Here is a 12,985-nt window from a genome sequence, read left to right as displayed (position 1 = left end):
CACGATTGGATGAGCGACCATGGAAGGTGACAAGGAAGGATCCATGACGACGACATAGAAGAAGATGACAGATTAAGAACCCATGTGGGGTGCAAGAAGAAATACCTCAATTTGATTTTCATTGAGTTCGTGGGCTGGCCCATAATAATCATTGAGAAATGGGCTTCTTCTTCCTGCACCCCTATATTTTTCTTCCTGCACCCCCACAATTTTGTAAATCCCAAAACTGACTTTCACCTTGTTTCGAAAGCAACTTGTTGATTTCCGGATTGCTGAATCTGGAAGTCTAATTTTTGTTACGGATTGATGGATCCGGAAGATTACCGGATTCATCAATCCGGAATATTTATGGATTTTCCAATCCGGAATGCAAAAAAATAAATGCGGATTTCCCATTTTGTAAAATTACCGAATTGTATTGTCCGGAAGAAGAAAGAGTAATGTGGATTTTGTGTGTATTTTGGGGTTTTAAAAAATAGTAGGGATATTATTGTCTTTGCATTACATTGTGGGGGTGCAGAAAGAAAACTGTAGGGGTGCAGGAAGAAACTGCCTGAGAAATGATGAACATATTCCATTTGTTGAAAAATTCTTCCCCCATCTTACCAATTGTGATATGCACTCGAATTTTAAATTTTTTTTATTCTGAAATTAAAAATTCAGAATTTAAAATATTTCTAAAATGAAATTGAAAAATCAAATTTCCATTATGAATTTCAGAATAAAAAAATACATACATTATGAAAATCAAAATTCATAAATATATTCTTGAAAAAGGATTTTGGAAACTAAAATAGTATTCCAGAAATCACTAGTAAAAGAAATTCGGAATGTATTTTGATGTGCGTCTCCCTTCTATTTAAGCGCAGTTTTGTCATTTCATATAAAAATGGGTGCAGCTTCAAACTTCGTAGAGTGTAAAAAGTAATTGTTCCGTTTGTTTAACACGGCACATACCATTTGAAGCTATCATTGCTTGCAGGCTGCTTCTTCCTGCACCTCCATACCTTCTTGTGCCACCCCCATAAATTTTTCTTATTCCAAAAATACCCTTTTCAATATTCCGAATTACATAATCCGGAAGTTTTTTGTGATTAGCTTCCGGATTACATAATCTGGAAGTCTTTTCTATACATAAGATTAAATTTCGGATTATGTAATCCAGAAGTCTTTTTTTAAATGTGTTATTAGCTTCGGATTACATAATCTGGAAGTATTTTCTAAATATGAAATTGACTTCCGGATTATATAATCCAAAATTTAACCGGATTACCTAATCTATAGGCTTATTATTTCAAATCCAAGGGGGTGAAAAAAAAGGATAAAATGGTATTTTCATATTTAGTATGGGGTGGCACAAGAAGGCATGGAGGTGTAGGAAGAAAGAGTCTTGCTTGCATTTTTGGGCCATATTCACATTGAAGCTTGAGAACTTGTGCCCAATATGTGTTGCTTCATTCCTTGATTTTAGTTAATGCTATTTACACCCTTTCTTACTCCACACCCTATTTTGTGCTTTTCATATTTCCAAAAAATCACCTTCACACTCACTTTATTCGCAGATCTTACAAAAACAATTTTTCACAGTGAATTTGAAGCTGTATAACACTAGTCTTTGGTTTTAAATTAATATAAAATAAATATGAATAAAACTCCAACTCTGAAAAACACTCAAATATTTTGTCCAACTGAACAAATTTTAGTTATTTTCATAATTAAGACTGCAAAAGGAAAATGAAATATTTGTATGAGAAGATAAAGAAATATCATTATTTATTGATTAATTACTGAGATAGGCGATTTTAGAGTAATGTTGATGGGAAAATAAAAGAGATCAACAACAAGAAGATTTTTTTTCCAAACATCTCAAATTTTTTTACAAAAATTGAAAAATACATAACCAAACTAAAATGACAGTAATAATATGAATATACTTTAATACATTCGAGATTTTTTATATGGTTGTAAAAAGAGGAATTAAGGAACAAATGTCTTGACGATTTTACAAGGAAAACAACACAAAGTATCATGAAAAAAATAAAATAAAAAATTATAATATTTTATAAATAGTCATATATTTAATAATAAATTCCCAGTGTCTATTATATTCCCAGTACCTAACATTTTAATATTTTATCAAATTTCAATCGAGTCTCTTAATAGCAAATCCATCATTAACACATTTAAATTTGTTAGAATTAAAATGATTTTATGATGACAAGACGTCTTAAATTGATTTTTTTATTTAAATGTTTAATACAAATTTTAATTTCACCATATTTTTAAAAATGTATTGAATTTGTTGTTATATCTCTCCTGCCGTTAAAATACAATAATACCACCAGTTGTATTTTTTCAGAATAGAAAAACACCTATAAATCACATAAGATGATTGAATATTCTTAAAAAAAATCTCCAAATATCTCTTTCATGTATTTGTTTTTATAAAAAAACTTGAATGTATACATTATATCAGAAAACAAATAATTATTTCAAAACATTTGAAAATAGAATCTCGCAATCTAATTACAAAGTAGTCTTTGTGAAATAAATTCATAACAACATCACCTCATAAAAATGAAATTACAAAATAAAGAATAACATTTTTAGATAAGTGTATTGTATTGGTTGAATATGTCAAATTATTTGTTATGATTCAAATATTTTGTAAAAGTTCTAAATTTTTTATGTTTTAAACTAAAATAACACCACTAAAATCAAACAGAATGTTATTCACCTTAAAACTTAGATCTTGAACTCCATCACACTTTCACTCTTTATAGATAAAAACATATTTAAAATACTTTTAACATCAACTTTTAAAATGATGTAAAATTATTAAATCTAATGGAATGTTAATTATAAAGTTAATATAGTTTGTAGATAGTAATGGATAGATCCAATAGTTATTATATAAAATATAAAAAATATAAAAATTCTGTTACTTGTTATAATGAGATCTCGCGAGGGTTACGGTGAGAGCTCTACTTGTACCCTTCACACATGGTTTTCAAGATACGAGGTATTAGGAAGGAAATTATAATTGGTTTGGTCGAAATTAGCACACATTTTAAATTTACTTTTACAATGTTAACTTTTAGGGTCACAAAATTGTATATATTTATTGGTATATGTTGATCTGTATCACAAATATTTTAAATTGAAATGGTTAGAAAAAACTGAAACTTGTGTTGTTATCCAATTTATTGTATCAAATGGTCTATGTTGGTGTTCTCCCAAAAAGTCATAAACTGGGTTTTGGACCTTACCTTCCACAATTCGAACGAACTCTCTCACCTACCACCAACACTCTTTTTGTCCAATTCATCATATAAAATAAAATAAAAAACCAAAGGCTTCCCCTGCTATCATTTCTCCCATTTATTGTTTCTCATGACAAGTGTCCATCACCATTGTTAATTCCAAGCAAACCCATTTTTCATCAAACTTTTCTGATAAATGGAAAACCAGCAGCAATCATCAAAGACTTTTGAAGTGGATGTTCCTCTCCATTCAATTGGGTTTGAGATTCAAGATTTGTCTCCCCAAAGGGTATCTGGCCATCTCACTGTTACAGAAAAGTGCTGTCAGGTTTCGCTCTCTTTTCCTCCAAACCACCACAACACACATACAAAAACATTTTCTACTTTGGTTTTTTTGTTGTTGTCTTTAATAAAGATGGGAACTTGTTGGTTTGGTTTGGAACATGGTGAAGCCCTTCAAGGTGTTACATGGAGGGGTGTCAGCATTGATGGCAGAGGCTCTTGCGAGCATAGGTGCTCACATGGCTAGTGGTTACCAAAGAGTGGCTGGGATTCAGCTTAGCATCAACCATTTGAAAAGTGCCATGCTTGGTGACTTGGTCTATGCTGAAGCTACCCCTGTAAATGTTGGCAAAACCATTCAGGTATTTCGGTTTCTTCTTTCACTTTTTCTTGGCTTAATCCACAACCATATCTTACTCAACAGATCCAATCATAAGGGAAGAAAATCAAACTTATCTCATTGAAAATAAACTATCTCACAGCACAACCAAGGGGACATTTTTCTTGTCTGGTCGAAATAAGTGTGCACGTGTTGTTGTCCCAAAAGAGGAAAGTGAGAAGGAACAAGGAGAAGAAATAGTGAACTTGGTATATGAAATTGTATTTTTTCATTCATTTTTATTACTCCATTACGTTATAGATCTGTTTGAAACTTCAATGTATATTAAAGATTAACACGATAGAAGCTTTAATTTTAAAGATTGATTTGATATGTTTTTTTAAAATTAGCATCTGTGGCAGAGTCACAGCTAAACTACCATTTCATTATTTGGCCCAAGATTAGGTTGAATTATTATTTAAGATCTGGCTTTAGGAATGGACTGGAACTAATAACCCTCTAAGTATATTTTAGGATCTGTTTGATCATTCACTGCCTTCTTCCTTCCTCCTTCCCTAATATTTTGTTGCTTTCCAATTGTAAGTTCTTAGGTTGGTGGTAGTGGTGTTTTGTCTTAACAGTGGATGATCATGGCCATGGTGTCTTGCCACTGAGGATGTTGGAGATGGGAAGGTTAAAATCTACCATTTTCAGGAGGGTGCTGCTAGTATTATAGAGGGATATAATTCTCTTTTCATTGTTTAGAATTACATAATTAAATTGTGCTGAAAAAGATATAATCTATTATGATATGTTGTGCTGGTATGCTCTTATCCTTGTTTATTTATTTATCTTTTCATTCAGAAACCTTCATGTATTTTTTTTATCCAACAACAGTTTTTTATTCTGTTTCTCACCCTTTTTCATTTTTTTTGAATTTCTTTCTTCTATGTCAAACATAGACTTAACAAAGTTCATAAAGATAAAAAAGTAATTTTGATAGTCAACTATTGTCATCCTAATCTATGCACTCACAATAGTGATCACACTAACTTTCTTATTGATAATTGAGATTTGTTTGTTTCCCATCTAAACCAAGTTTTTCATGAAAGCAGGTGTGGGAGGTGAGAATCTGGAAGCTGAATCCTTCAAACAAACAAAAGAGAACTCTGATATCATCATCAAGGGTTACTCTACTCGCCAACATGCCTGTCCCAGACAATGCAAAAGAGGCAGGAGAAACACTCAGGAAGCATGCTAGACTGTGAATATTCCTGCTGTTTAATTTACCTATGCATAAGCAAAACTTTTCCTCTTTTCTGAAATACAATGAGGAAAGGATTGTTGGGGGATTTAAAAAAGCATCACTAGTGCTTCAAAATGTAAACCATTGTAATAATTTGTTGCTTGAATGGAAGGACAATTTCCTGTAGTTATAAATGGATCAAGATATTCATGGAAAAACCACCACACTAAAGCTAACACCACCCATGAAAATCATCATTACATTACTTTTTTAAAAGAGTTACCATAAAAGTCAACAAATTTATAATATACCTAACATTTTGTAATAGGATAATAATGCTATAAAAATTTCAGTAAGAGTGGTACATACATTACCTACTACTTTTTAATGTATTCTTTGTAAAATAAGATCCACTAAACAGATAAGTTTTTTCTTCTTTTGCTAAGATGTTACATAAATTTCAGTAAATTGTAAAGAGTGTCAGACAGGCACTGTTCTCTGCACAAGCATTGAATCAGTTTTAAAACTACAGACGCCTTAGACAAATGCATGATTCCACACACAAACCGAAATTTGCATTTGAAAACACATAAACACTGCCAAATCTAAAATTTAAAAGCAGAACAAAAGGTAATGACTCCACAACAAAAGATCAGCATGACCAATAAATGGACCAGGATAAAGTGATACACAAAAACCAGTCTTCTGAAAAAAATAATATAATAATTCAAACTTAAGAATAAAATAAAGAAAATATTTTTCAATGAAAGCATCTGAAATAATCTAACCAAAAGAGATAGAAAAAAACAATTTGGTCAGAAGAAATTATGGTAAAAAAGAAATAATTAAGTATACAAACATATGAACAAAGCATTCAATTTTCATAAGCACTGAACTATGCGAATGCAATTTCCACAACAAGCAGCATTCTATATTGTCCCATTGATGAATTCTATCCCACATAGTATACCTTATAAATTGTTGTCTAACCTTTTGCAACTATTTTTTGAATTTGAATAGTGCAAGTTTTATGAATTTCTTGCTCTGTGAGAAGCTTAGTGGTATGAACATATTCAGAAACAAAGGGAACACCTACAGACTCCAAACAATTGGCTGCCAATAGCCTTAATGGTTCTGTCAATAGAAACAGATTATAAGTATCATGAAGCATGTTACAATGTTTAAATTTAACCAGACATTAAATCATTCAATGGAATCTGTCTTTATGCTTCTCAAAGCAAAATCAGAAACTCTGAATGCCCCTAATGAGATTTTTACATGATTTGTTTTGTTGAGAAAGTGGAAGGGGACAAAAGAATGTGTACAAAAGTAGACAGAAGCAATTGAATTGCACCTTGGCATGATTTCTAGAACAATTTATTTTTCTCTTGCATTCTGTACCACATTAAAGTTTGGTGGGGAAGACAAGAAGAGAATTGTCACCATTGAATTAAAACACAATTTAAACTCATATAACATGCATCATGTGTGAAGAAACTGTTTGGAATTCCCTTACACAACAACAAAGAAGAACCTGAAATCCTGACACACACTCTGTTAAAAAACAGACTTGCTGAAATACTTCCACTTAACACAAACTAACAACGACACCAATCTAAACAAAATTACTCCCAAAAGAGCACCCTCCTTTTCACACAAGCAATATCCGGTTTCAAACTTTAATCTGTCAAAAACTGTCCCTACCCAAATAGCTTCTTCTGGAGGTTTATTCTGATAACAAGTTCTGGTAGTTGTAACTTGAATGCCAAGAACATTTAACATATTGTTACACATAGTTCACTAATGTGTTAAGCAAGTTCTGACAACATATCTTGTATGTGACCAATCTTTAATGTGTTTGATAGACATATTAGCATCGGATTCTGCACATATATAACAGAAACTTTCCTTCTAAAAATCTCACACAAATGTAGAATATCTAAAAACCTCAAAATTAATTTATGCTAGACTCAATTAACTATTTGGTCAATCTCTTTTATTCCATGGATTAAAAATAAAGATATTTTATAATATATAAGTTAATGTAAACTCACATTTTAAATTAATTTTATAATTTCATAAAGTTGATTCACTTGTTAACATGATATTAAGTGATCAGATTTTCATATCAATTACTAATTCGTGCTGAGGATGCTTTCTCCATAAAAGTTACAAACCCATGAGGCCTACATCACAATTCAATTTTCTCTTATTTTTTAAGTTGAATAACTAAAATACAAACAAGGATATTTGGTAGTTATTTATTGCAAATTCTCATTTTCCTTACTTTCTCTCCAATCATTTATATTTTTCATTTTTTTCTCCTTTTCTTTTACTCTATTTTATTTTAAACAAACAATCTCACTTTGCATATGTTTCTTCTCTTTTATTTTTCTCTTTCCTTTCCTCAATTTCTTTCACACCATCGAAATCATAAAAAAACTTTTAACTTTCAATATTAAGCTTAAAAGAGGAATCTATTCTGAAATGATCCCAAATCCATGTCTTTCATATGTAAATAAAAAAGAGTATTATTTATTTAGATAATTTTTCCATAATGACTTTTGAAAACAGAATAAAGAAAAAATTATATAATTTTTTTCTAAAAATTAAATTTAGCTTACATATAAGTAATGTATAAAAATTCTTATGAATTAGTTTTAACTTAAAAACAAAACTTTTTTCAGTTTTTTTCTCTTATTTTCTTAGTCTGTAACAAAGAAATACTTACTATACATCCAAAGCAAACTCTATATAGAATTCTATGTTACTTTTCTTTCTTGCATCTTTCTAGTAATAACTGGTGTATTATGGTTAAAGAACTACAAAACTAGATAGCTTTGATTCTTCTGCGAAAAACTATATGAGAAATTGAGGCTTGAAAAATTTGGTTTATCTCACAGTTCTTTCTTTTCTATGTTTCTTCCTAATTTACTTCATCTTTATATATATTTTTCTTTAGTATGTTTAATTCATGGATTTTAAGTTCATACAAAGCATTTCCATTAGAGTTTTTTTGGGCTGTTGAAAGTGGATTCTGATTTCGATGATAACAGTATGAAGAAGCAAGAGCTCAAAGAACATATTAAACTAACTCATACATTAATATATAAATAAAACAAGAGAACAAACAAATCAGCAGAAGCGATTTTCCATAATTTTTACAAATTCAATGAAATCTATTCTTCCATCTTGATTTGTGTCAAAGACCCTGATCATCTTGTGGCAGTTCTCAAGTTTTGCTGCTTCTTTCAATCCCAAAACGCACAAAACTCTATGCAACTCCTTGGCATCGATAAACCCATCTTTGTTCTCATCAAAAACATCAAAAGCCTGTTTCACCTCCTCCAAACTTGGCTCCTGCTCCTCAAACAGTTCAGAAAGCTCCTTGGAACCATACTTCTCTTGAAGTTCCTCACTTTCTGAGCTGCAAAAAAATCCCAGTTTTGCCATCACCATTTCGACCTCACCCCTCTCAAGACATTTCTCACTATCTGTGCTTCTCTTCGATCCATTCTCTTGGAGGCTAGACTCAGGCTTTGATACCTGCTCCTCTTCCCTCACCTTTGAGTAATTAGAGTGAAGTTGGCATTGAAGGAAATACCAAAAACTAAAGAAAAAACTCTGGATTTTGTAGAAACATGTATAGTACAAGGAAAGTTCAATCAAACCAAACAAGGGAGAATTTGAGTTGCCATCATTCTGACATGCCCTCTCCTCTGAAATAACAAAGTCAATTCTTCCTAGAGTCATGGCTGAGATATGTGCAAGTATAGATAAAGTGGTAGCAGAATTGTGTGATCCCTTGTGTAATAGGGGGCTGAAATGGTTATTGTTAAGTTGTTAGTTAGCCAAACAAAGATAAGAAATGTTGCAGTGGATGTTGTTTGAGGGTGTGGTGATGGTCTTTATAACATAATTCAGAAGTTGGAACCTTGAAGCAGCCATGTTGAAAGATATGAAGGAAGGTGCTTGACAAGTTCATTAGGAATTGGAAAGAAAGTGATATATGATCACTTTGGTTATTTCTTGACACCATCAAAGGAAATTTCCTGTTTCCTTATTCCAACATATGTGGATTTTTTCTTAGGTTGATGTGGTCTTTAAAGAAAGGTATATCAGGCAGGCCTGCGTTGTCTATGTCTTTTTCTTATGTCACTCTGTCTTCTATAAAATATATTTCTTCCAAGACTTTCTGGCAGCTATTTTGGTCAAAGAAAAAAACAAAAAAAGACAATTTTCAGTAGTTTCCAAGAAGTGACTGAACAGTATCTGCCTACCAGCATCTTATGTATCACATTTCCACTTGTTGGATACTAAGACTTGAATGTTAAAACATTTATTACATTTTCTAATGAATTTAGTTAAGTAACTTTTTTTACAATCAATTTAAAAAGTTAATTTTCAGGTCATTTTAGTGTAAATTTCTGTTCAATCTTCCTTGTAATCTTCTCATCCTTTTACTATTCCATAACTCTTCCAACTTTACTATTTTTATTGGTTCTTGGCCCCACTTAGACGATTTCTTTTTTATTAGTATGATAAATTTGGTAAGTTGGAGAGAAAGTTGTAAAATCTAATTGTAAAATATGTGTGTAGTTTCTCCACTATTATTAAACACCATTTTCGTTTTGACAGTATTTTCTACGAAATAAGTGTCTTTACTTTTTATCAAAGGTTAGACCATTGGAAGAAAGTGGAATTCCAAAACGACCGTCTAATCTTTTAATATTTCCCTTTCTCATTGGGAGGAAACCATTACCCTTTGTCTTAAGTTTTCCAATGTGAAACAATGAATTGGACGCTTCTAATGTCAAAAGCCTAAATTACTAAACTGAATTTCCCAGAAAGTGAAATATATAGTTTTCTTTTCTTTATGAGAACTATCTCTTTTCCATCTTTTACATTAGGTTAGTTTGACTTTTTTTAAATGAGTTGGTGACTTTTTTTTCTCTAGTTCAACACTATGCAGATTGATTTGATTGGCTTTGAAAAAGTTTTAAGAAATCAAATAAATAAATATATATATTAAAATTTAAATCATATTATTCAATTTAAATTTAAATTTTAAGTATAGTTTTTTATTATATATAAATCCAGAGGGCATCTTTTGAATTTTTTTTAATGATGGTGATGGCATGGAGGTTAGGAAATAGGTATCGCTCAAATTAATTATCCAAATTCGTTGAACTAATCTTCTGGATTTTCGAGTCTGTAGGACCATAAGTGAGAGGTTAGAGTTAATGCATAATTATAAAATAGTTTATGTTAATTTCTCCCCTGTAATATTCATGGCTAGTTCAACTACTATTTAGACATATAAAGAAGTGAGATGGGATTTCTTTAAATATAGTTTATTAAAATTTGTAATCTTGATTGAAATTTTATTAACTTTAGTTTTGAAACCTTCTTTAATGAAAGCAGTAATCACCACTTAATTTTATTTTATAAACTACATATGAATTTATTTAGAAAATAACAAAATATTTCTTATGGGAATGAGTAGTGTGAGTTTCACATTCTCAAACCTTATGTATAAAGTAAAAATTTATTTCATTTCTATTTTTATACTTAACTTAACTGGTTCGATTTTTTTTGTCTATATTTATATCCATCCATTTTTATTATTGTTCTAAATATTAATTAAATATTTTCTAAAAAAATAAAAAAAATATGATATTATGATTCAATTTCAATAAATTTCCATAAATTTTAAGAAAAAAATTATAATTACATAAATATTAAATAATGGTGAAACAAATGTCAAATAGTTATATATAAAAGTAAAAATTTTCAAGTAGCATAGTGATCCCTAACGTGATCCCTAACATGAAAGTTTTTTATAAAAAAAAATAATAATAATAAAAATATGTATTTAATAAATAAGTTAGGAAACAAATGACCAAATAAAATTTAGTATAATTTTTTTATGTTACCTAATAAATTAAAAGTATTTTAGTAATTTAGAATGGTGACAACTATTAGGATGGACGAATATTGAAAGATGTATGAGAATAAAAATGAGACAAATTTATACATATTCACTATACTCACTTTAAAAAAATACAATATTATTCATAGTTATACTTAAACTCAATTAATATAAGAATTTTTCGTTTAAGACGAGTTTAAATAATATATGGGAAGACAGATTCATTTGTTATTCCTAGTATCGATATTTAACCAATCATTTATTTTATATAATAACTTTAATTTTCAAATTCCTTTTCATTCTAAAGTTGCTTAGATCAATTGTGAAACATAATAATCACTTGATTTATTATGTACGATAAGTAATTAATCTTAATCAATGTTTTAAAAGATTTTACAATTATAAAGAATCTATCAAATAATTATTTTCACGTAAAAGAAGAGATTCTTTATCCATACGGATAGTTACTTCATGGTAAAAAAATATTATATTTTCAAACATATCTTTGTTAAATTTTTAAAAAAATTGTAAGGTGGGCCTTTAATTGTTGTATAGCAATACCATTGCTGAAATAGAATCATTCATTTTAGGTTATAAAGTATGAGATAAATAATATATATATTTATATATATATAAGTGTGTATGTGTGTAAACTCAATCGAAGTCTTTCGGAAGACTACACGAGTCAACTTGTCATGTCAATTTTATTTTAATTATGAAGTATTTGTCTCATGCATTTTGTTTGTGTAGTAACATACATTAATTTAATAATAACAAATAAACACAATGATAATAACAAATTTAAAAAATAAATAATTAAATTACAATAAATAAATTTTAAAAATTCCGGAATTCTAATTTCTAAAACATGTTACTACTTCAACTCTATAATTTAAATTCTGGAACAATAGAAAAATAAGAATGAGAGTAGTATTAATAATAAAAACGGGGATGTGCATTACCTTATTACTTCAAATTTCAAATTTACTTTTTTAATTATATAAAATAAAAATAGTTATATTATGAATTTTTCAATGGATAATACCTAATATTCACATAAGACATATTATTTTTGTTATCATCTTCTTATATAATTTTCTTATATTCATTTATTTGTTTTTCATTGTTGTTCATCACTAAGTATGTCTACCTGTTCTTATCTCACTTGTGTCTCTGCTTCTCATTGTGTTATTTTTTTTTATTCTAATAACTTATTGTTTTGTTAGGATGAAAAAAATGGTTCTTTGTTGTATTACAACAATTACAATGCTGTAACATTTTTATTGTGGTTTGATTTTTATAATTATTCTTTTTTAATTGTTGTTTAACGTTTGATAGATACTAAAAAAAAAAGTACAAATCACAACAATAAAATAAAAATAATACACCTTCTCACTCACATTTATATTGACTAACAATTCCACACAATCCACACTCAATAGTTTTGTACAAGTTTGAATATTTTTGTTATACATAGAACTTGTTTGAGAAAATGTGTCTTTAACTAGTTGTATTGTTATCTTCTTGCTTGAACATTTTGTATTCATTCAAACAAATTTTGTTCTACTAATCACAATTGGGTGTGACATTTATATGAATGAGTGCATGTATCTGACTTTACAAACTTATGGATGTGAAACAAATGTCACATGGATAAAAAGGCGTTCAATAAAGTGCAATCATTAATCATCAATGACAATAATTACACCACCTCAAATGGAGAGAGGTAAAGTAACCGTCTGGTCATATCATACTAGCACAACACACGCTCTAACAAATGGTATTGTGAACAAGTCCCAACCTCGGACATCAGTAATTTGAGTATTAAGAAAATAATAATTGTCAAATTATACACAATTATTGTATGCAATTGTGGTACGTTAATTATATGCAATTAATTTAATAATGATAAAATCTCATATGACTAGTGGATCTACATAATT

At 29.4% G+C, this 12,985-nt stretch overlaps 2 protein-coding genes across 2 annotated transcripts; one reads left to right on the top strand and one right to left on the bottom strand.

The window, feature by feature from the left end:
* Positions 1-3,147: 3,147 nt before the first annotated feature.
* LOC137825823 (1,4-dihydroxy-2-naphthoyl-CoA thioesterase 1-like) lies at positions 3,148-5,304 on the top strand. Its single transcript, XM_068631613.1, has 3 exons — positions 3,148-3,591; positions 3,716-3,907; positions 4,980-5,304. Exons 1-3 carry the CDS (start codon positions 3,460-3,462, stop codon positions 5,130-5,132), a joined length of 477 nt encoding a protein of 158 aa, XP_068487714.1. The 5' UTR covers positions 3,148-3,459; the 3' UTR covers positions 5,133-5,304.
* A 2,889-nt stretch (positions 5,305-8,193) lies between these two features.
* Positions 8,194-9,189, bottom strand: LOC137826283 (probable calcium-binding protein CML46). The gene has a single exon (XM_068632194.1). The coding sequence runs from the start codon at positions 8,861-8,863 to the stop codon at positions 8,246-8,248; it is 618 nt and encodes a 205-aa protein (XP_068488295.1). The 5' UTR covers positions 8,864-9,189; the 3' UTR covers positions 8,194-8,245.
* Positions 9,190-12,985: the final 3,796 nt, after the last annotated feature.

The sequence above is a fragment of the Phaseolus vulgaris genome, chromosome 8, assembly GCF_000499845.2.
Source record: "Phaseolus vulgaris cultivar G19833 chromosome 8, P. vulgaris v2.0, whole genome shotgun sequence".
Taxonomy (NCBI): domain Eukaryota; kingdom Viridiplantae; phylum Streptophyta; class Magnoliopsida; order Fabales; family Fabaceae; genus Phaseolus; species Phaseolus vulgaris.
Note: the sequence above shows the minus strand (reverse complement) of the source record. Positions and strands in the feature narration are given on the sequence as shown.